This window comes from Kryptolebias marmoratus, linkage group LG8, assembly GCF_001649575.2.
Source record: "Kryptolebias marmoratus isolate JLee-2015 linkage group LG8, ASM164957v2, whole genome shotgun sequence".
Classification (NCBI taxonomy): Eukaryota; Metazoa; Chordata; class Actinopteri; order Cyprinodontiformes; family Rivulidae; genus Kryptolebias; species Kryptolebias marmoratus.
This window is the reverse complement of record NC_051437.1, coordinates 63,005-70,950: the sequence shown is the minus strand read 5'-3', so window position 1 is coordinate 70,950 and position 7,946 is coordinate 63,005. Positions and strand designations below refer to the sequence as shown.

The 7,946-nt window shown below is 39.6% G+C and overlaps 1 protein-coding gene across 2 annotated transcripts in view; it reads right to left on the bottom strand.

Annotated features, from left to right (window-relative positions):
• Nucleotides 1-5,261, bottom strand: part of asxl1 (ASXL transcriptional regulator 1) — a 25,555-nt gene extending 20,294 nt beyond the window's left edge. The window contains exons 1-3 of one of the 2 annotated variants that reach the window (XM_017438828.3): nucleotides 4,919-5,261; nucleotides 2,421-2,503; nucleotides 1,105-1,107 (exon numbers count right to left, since the gene is read on the bottom strand). In XM_017438828.3, the coding sequence (XP_017294317.1) occupies nucleotides 1,105-1,107; nucleotides 2,421-2,503; nucleotides 4,919-4,975 (143 nt within the window). In that variant the 5' untranslated portion in view covers nucleotides 4,976-5,261. The remainder of the gene's footprint in view (nucleotides 1-1,104; nucleotides 1,108-2,420; nucleotides 2,504-4,918) is intronic. The other variant, XM_025002153.2, reaches the window with a different exon arrangement.
• Between the last annotated feature and the right edge of the window lie 2,685 nt (nucleotides 5,262-7,946).

The window sequence follows — 7,946 nt, the reverse complement described above, 5'->3', positions numbered from 1 at the left end:
CCCACCACATGAACAGCTTCTTTCCCTCTGCCACTAAACTGCTGAACAACAGATAATTGACTCTAGCACGACACAGCCACTTCATCCACCTGCCATAATGCACATGTACACTTTAACTCATTTCTTGTTTCATTGTTTACTTATTCATTTGTATTTGTTTTATTTGCACCAGTACACCAGAATGATTTCCTAGCCTGTAACCTGTTTACTGGCAATGGCAATAAAGTGATTCTGATTCTTCATCCTACCATCACTTGTGAACAACACTCTCAGATACTTCAGTTTCTCAACTTTGCTTTCGGGAACATGGCCAAAATCCTTCTCCAAACCCACAAAACGTGTACACCCTGAAGATTCAAACTCCTGTGATCCGCTTAGCAACTCTGCAAGGGTGAAGATCTGGTCCACTGGTCCACTGTTCCACGACCAGAACAAAAGCCACACTGCTCCTCTTGAATTCGAGGTTCAACAATCAGTCAGAGCCTCTCTTCCAACACTCTGGAGTAAACTTTCCCAGGGAAGCTGAGAAGAGTGATCCCTCAATAAATGGAACACACTCTCCAGTCCTCCTTTTGAAAACTGGGAACCATCACCCCGCCGCAAGTGTTGTCCCAACCCTCCATGCAACATTTAAGGAATGGATCAACAATGACAGCCCCACAATATCCAGAACCTTCACCATCTCAGGAGGAATCCTGTCCACTCCTGACACCCTGCATTGTAACTTACTCACTGGCCTCTACCTCCTCAAAAGATAAACATGATAGCCAGATAAAGTTCTCCAAAGTGTTCTTTCAACCATCTAACAATATCCACTATCAAGGATCCCCATCCAAACCAAGAACAGCATGAGACAGGGCCCCGCTTTTCTGAATTAAACAGTTTGCCAAAACCTTAAGGTCAACTGATTGTCCTTCTCTGTAGCATCCCCAGATTCCTCCCATGCCCAAATATCACAGCCATGGCCACCCTGTACCTGTCAGCTGCTTCAGGAATCCTCTGGGACAGGCAAGCCCTAAAGGTCACCTAATTCAGCCTGAGGCCTTCATCACTGCTGCTCCACCAGCAGGTCCTTCAGTTGCTGCTATGACTTGCACCAATGACCTTCTGGCCTTAGCTCCTGAAAGCCACTTCTGTAATGGAGTCCCTGAACATGGTCCATTTGGATTCCATGTCCCCAAACTCTTGTGGGATATCTAAAAAACTCTCTTCAACTCTCTGAGTTAAAGATCTCACAGACAGGGGAATTCAGAAAAAACAACACAGAATTTGAGGAAAAAAACAGAACATATATTAGGGGGTCCTAGAAAAGTTTTCCCACATCAGAAACTCTGTTGGTCTTAAAAAAAAACTCAACATAGGGAGCAAAACAGTGAGGTGCTTGCTGAAACAACAACAGCTAACTGATGTTTTTGATGCTTTTTGGTTGCCTCAGTGCAATTTGTGAATGGGCAAGGTGACATGGGGGGTTGAAGCCAACCCACCCCTGATGTGCCTTTGTGTCGCGAAACAAGACAGTATAAGAGCTGTAATGATTGACACATGAAAAAGTCTCTGGATAGATGGATGACATGACTTTGTAGTTCAATAATATGATGAAGGGATAATATATGGTCTGTGCCTCCACCCAGTTGCAGAATGAAACAACAAACCAATTTATTATTGAGGAAAGATTGATGATGATGCACACCAACTTTATATTTAGTTTAAAAAACTTGCTTAGCCACAAAGAGAATGTCTAAACTGAATGAATTCATCGTGTTTTATAAAAGACACAAAGAAGAAATTTATCACACATTTAATGCACTGCGCCCCACGTCAACGCAGCAGAGTTCTGCTGCATGCCTCTTTTTTTTTCACGATGCTTGCTTTGCTTTTAAAATCGATGCATTGTGTTTGTGCGGGACGTGGCCGGCTCCATTGGTGATTTGTGAAACATCAGATGACATAAAGACAAACTAGTCTTTGTGGTCATTTCACAGAATTTTTTTGTGAAAATGTCTCAACTCTCCGTGCCATTTTAATCCCACAAACACACAGAAAGACATCCTCTTGGAGTTTCAAACAATATTTGACAGGGGGAAAGCGAAACAAAACAAAGAAATTGGTTACATTTCTAATTCATTGGTGCATTTAGCTGAAAAATATTCTCTGAAAAGTGGTTGGAAAATGTGAGTAAATGTCTGGAGCCTTAATATGGATTAGAAGTTAAATTAAAGCTGATGACAGCAGCAACTCAGTGCTGTTGTTGCAGTTAGTATAGTGAACAATGGAGGAGTCAGTACTCCTGAGCAGCTGTCAGTACAGACTGAAATAATAATCCAACTTGTTTCTAATTACACACTAGTTCAGTATTGATTAATCTTTGACAATGAGGTGTTTAACAACCATTTGTGATAGTTTGTGTCTGTGTGTATGACCTCATCTCCTTCAGCCCCTTGGTCTGGATGACATGGAGGATTTGTTTGGGAGTCATTGGTGCATCAGAGAAGTTCTCCAGAACCTAGAACACAGATAGTCAGCCTCAGAAACTCGGTAACAAACATTACATTTCTATACACATAAGAGGCTTAAAATGTACAGTCTGCTGATTTTTGAACAGATGTGCTGTAGAATAGTTAGCTATAGTTAACACCTTGACAATGGACCGATCTTTATGTAGAAAAAGTGAAAAAGAGAGCCCTGAGCTCCTTCAAGGGAACAACACAGATCCACTGGTTCAGACATGTGGACAATACTAAGCAGAAGAAGAACAAGCTCTCACCAGACAAATAAACTCATGTTCACTCAAGATGACGCTAATAGCAGCAAGCTGCCTTTTTTTGGACTGTTTGGTGCACATGGAAAGAGATAGAAGCCTCAACAATGAGGTCTACAGGAAACCGACCCACACAGATCAGTACCTTCTGTTTGACTCTCACCACCCTCTGGAACATAAACTTTCTGTCATCAGAACTCTACAGCATCGGGCTGAACACGTCCCCACAAAGACAGAAGTGAAGGAAAAGAACCAAAATCACATTAAAAAACCCTCCAAACATGTGGGTATCCTAACTGGGCTTTTGTCAAGTCAGCGAGGAAAACTTAAAAAAAAAAAAAAAAAACAGTGAACAGAAGAAGGAGGAGAACAAATGAAAAAAACATTGTCCCTTATGTTGCTGGAATATCTGAGAAACTCAGAAAGATTGTCTCCAAACACAACATCCCAGTACATTTCAAACCCAACAGGACTCTCAGACAGAGGCTGGTCCACCCTAAGGACAAAACACCCAAACCCAAACTGAGCAGAGTGGTGTCTGCAGTTCAGTGCAGTGAGAAATATTCAGAACTCTATATTGGAGAAACCAAACAGCTTCTCCACAGACGCATGAATCAACAGAGGAGAACCAGATCATCTTCTGGACAGGACTCAGCTGTTCACCTACACCTCAAGGATAAGGGACACTCTGAGGACCAAAATGTTCAGATTTTGGACTGAGAAGACATGGTTTGAGAGGGGGTGAAGGAAGCCATTTAAGACTAACAAGAAAATAAAACAACGTTACACAGAGGTGGTTGTCTCAGGTTTCAGTTTTCTAAAACTTGCAATAAAGCATTAAGCCTGATTACCCAGTCATTTTAAATCTAATTCACACCTTCATTCATGTGACCAAAACATCCGTCTTGTGAACCAAGCTAACAAGGATAAGCATCTGATCAGCTTCAAGCTCAAACTCATTCTTCAGTTTTGAACTGAAAAAGCTCCCCAGATGGGAAGTGAAACATCTTCAACTACAGAACAGAAGTCCAGTTTTATTTTTTATGGATTTGCCATGTCCTGGTAGACTGAGTGAATATATCACTATCAGGTCATAGTAGGAAATTAACCTGAAGAAAATAAACACATCATGTCATCAACTCAACATGCACTTAACACACATAATGATGTTTGCTATACCAAATATGTAAAACCACTGAGGATTGTTGAAAGTACTGAAACATCCAGTGCATATTTCAGACAATTCGAGACAAACCCATCTCATTTAAAATAAAAATCAACTTTAAGCTCCTTCCATCTCCAAACAAATTTATTTTTTAATAATCATTCCAGTAGCCTGAATGATGAGAAACGACTGCTGTTTCTTTCTTCCTTTAAACGAGCTGCAACGTGCATAGCAACAAACAAGGGCCCATCTAAACAAACCACTGAAAACAAACGGCCTTCGCTGTCTGAAATGTAGCATCATGTTTGACAGAGCACATTTACACACCAAATAAACCCCCACTTGTTACTACACTTTACTTCTCATTGAATCCGTCACGTTTTTAAAACATCGGCTGCTTTTAAACGGGACTCTACTTTAATTTTAGTGGAAACTCCTTAAGTCTGAATTATAAGTTAGCCTAGCTAGCTAATAGCTTAGCTCAGGCTAACGTGCTCCATAATGTAACGATATTTGCTGTGGTAATATCCAAGGCATAGGCTAGATTCGCCATGAAAATCTACCAGGGTAACGTTTCATAATTCATTGGGACCCTGTGTAAGTAAAGCTACTGTAAATTTGAAGATTTACTGAGGCTTATCAGAGGGTTAGCGCAGAGCTAAGCTAACAGCCTAGCGAACAAAGAGCTCAAACCAGGATGGATCGCTAACGTGTTAGCAAGCGTTGTCGTGTTGCTTTACGTCGTTTTATTACAGCAACAAATAAGACGATCGTGTGTCAAGATAAAACGTATGCTCTCGGTTGTTTTTTTAACAAAACACAATTAGTCTGGCTCGGTTCATACTGAAAATAATATCGCTGCTGCTACCTAGCAAACAAAACGGCCAGAGAGGATGTGCTCATGAAGGATGTTTTCAGACACAAACACGCTTCACTCACATTAAAACGCACACAATTTCCACAGAGCTTGTTGTTGCAGTAAAAAGAAGGCTCACCATGCGAGCTGCCTCGGCCCAGGTCCGCTCCTTCTTTCTCTTTTGTTTGTCCTTCATTTCCTCTGCGCTGCAGTCTGCGGACAATCTGCAAAGAAACCAGTAACGACGGCGCTTCAGCTGCTAAAAAATGGCTAACTGCGTTTTAAGTTGCCTACGTGTACGAAGAAGACGAGCAGAGGACAGCGCTGCCGTGCTCCTTTTGGTTGTCTCTGCTGCTGCTGGGTTCGTCTCTAAATCAGCCCTAGACACAAACAGTGTTTGCTGAGGCAGAGTGAAGCTGCTGCAGGAACGAGTCACTCTGGAATGCAACTAGCAGGTCAAAGGTCAAATCCTCCGCAGGAATGCAACACCACCAGTCCACCCTTCCGCCAGCAAATGGGTCATTTTAACAGCTGGTGCACCCGGTACCACAGAGCTGCAAGGGCCCAGCATCGATCACATCAGCGACTTAAAACACAAACTCATTTTTACAAATTAAACAGAAAATAATACCATTTAATACATTTTTAAAAAGATAACCAGATAAGATCTATTCTCAATATTCCCATATATTCATTTTTTTGAGGATGCTGTAATGAAATTTTACAAGACGGGTAAAAAACAATATTTATAATACTTTCGAATGCGATTCTTAAAGATAACCTGAAAGTTTTACCAGGAAGGTTGAATTTTAATTTCTTCTCTAAAGCCCAACAAGATAAGAAGGATAAAGAGAACAAACTTCAAAAGAAATGTTAAAGCTGCTCATAGTGGCTCATTGTGGTCACCATGGTTACCACCGGACTGTGTTGTCACTTCGTGACTGCCAAATTAGTGAGAGGCAGACAGAAAAATAAGTCTCGAACAGTCTTTGTGAAACCTAAGAAAACTGATACGTGTTTTCTGTAGGAGACAACTTTAAAAAGACCCTGACTTCCAGTTTTAAAGAGAAAACTCCAAGCTCAGATACAATAAAAATGGAACAAGAGAAAACCATAAGTTTAAAACACTGAGAGACACACTGACTGAAAGAAGACAACAAATACCTACATTTTGATGTACAGTATAAATTGTATAAGAAGTGTGAAGTTTGTGGTTATAAGAAGAGTTTAGAAAGTTTAGACAGCTCAAATGTTGAAGTGTGTAACATCATCGCACTCTAAATCTCCAAAAATGACCAAACTTAAACTGCTATGGTGTAAAACCCTTTAAAGATACAAACATGCCAGTTAAGAGATGGAAAGCCCAAATTTAAGTGACTTTATTTTATGAATGATGTTTCTTCTGTGAAGTAGAGCACGCCACAGACGGCTGGATTTTCTCACCTGTTTCAACAACGTCTCATGAAGACGTGTTTTGGTGTTTATTTTTTATTTTGTCCATTTATACAATGTACTGCTACCAAATTTAATAGCATACTATTCCCAGTTGAAGCTCAGATTTTGATGTATTTTTCAAAGCTGCAGGAGGAGCACCAAAATCAAAAATTGTGATGAAACAAAAGAAAAACAGTCAAATGGTATTCAGTATTTTTCAATGCCTACAACACTTGGGACATAATATTAAGGGGTTGATGAGTAGGGAACCAGTAAATGGATATTTATTGAAATAAAAAAAAAATCAGTCCAGGAATTGTAGGAATTTTACCCCAATTGCTCTTAAAGAATAAGCCGATTAGTAGTTCATCATATTTATGCTGAAACTGAATTACTCTGCTGTCCTCTGAACTATTAATTTATTGTTTTATATCATTTATTGATAAACTTCCATTCTGTGGGAAAAATACTTTTTGTTTGTGAGAGCTTATTGGTTTTCTCTGAAGACTAGTTTGGTTTAGGATTTTTTAGTAAAATACTGAAATTGGGTGGTTTTTATTTAATCAAAATTAAAGTCTTCTCAAGAGAGCATGGAATCAATAAAACTCATCTTAAAACCCTGTAAGAAGCAGAAGAGTTCAATAAGTTAATCCACAACACAAAGGTGACAATGCAAAAACAAACAAACAAACAAACAAACAATTTACTCTTCTAACTTAAAAATGCAGAAGCTGGACAGAGTGCACAAATTTAGGTTATTATAAAAATCCATTGATTTTTGACATAAATGCAAATTACAACTACATGAAATAATTCTAACCCTAAAAATAAGTCTGACCATAAAATAAGAGGCGTTGAAGCTGATTCTACCCGACTGAAATTAAAATGAACTATTTAGTAAACAGGGACTAATATAATAAAAACTAGCTAACTCCCTGAGAAGTTGTTGCTGTGTGGGAAAAGCAGATGACTGATAAATCAGTCTCAGGTTCCTCAGTTCTCCCTTTAAGAAGCTGCTTTATTTTGATGGGACCTTCCTAGTTAAACAAAGGGAAAACAAGCTGACTTGTTAGCTGTTAATATACTGAAGGGCACCATAGAAGTGCTGTCTAGGAAATTCTTTAATGTGTCATTGTTTTTCTTTGCTTCTTACATCACCTTAAATGTCATCCTGCTTTTTGATGGTTTGACATTGTCTAAGTATATCCCTCTGTATGTTGACAAAGTTGCACTTTAAAAATTTTTTAAAAAATTAAAGCAACTTTGAGCAATAAGACAGGGTCTCTATAAAAACGCAGAGGAAATTAATTTAAAAGAAGAAAAACAAAAACAAAAGTTTAAATCTCAAACCAGATTCTGGACAAAGGCTAATCTAATCAGTGTATCCATCCATCCATCCATCCATCCATCCATCCATCCATCCATCCATCCATCCATCCATCCATCCATCCATCCATCCATCCATCCATCACCCATCCATCCATCCATCCATCCATCCATCCATCCATCCATCCATCCATTCATCCATCCATCCATCCATCATCCATCCATCCATCCATCCATCATCCATCCATCCATCCATCATCCATCCATCCATCCATCTATCCATCCATCCATCCATCATCCATCCATCCATCCATCCATCCATCACCCATCCATCCATCCATCCATCCATCCATCCATCCATCCATCCATCATCCATCCATCCATCCATCATCCATCCATCCATCCAT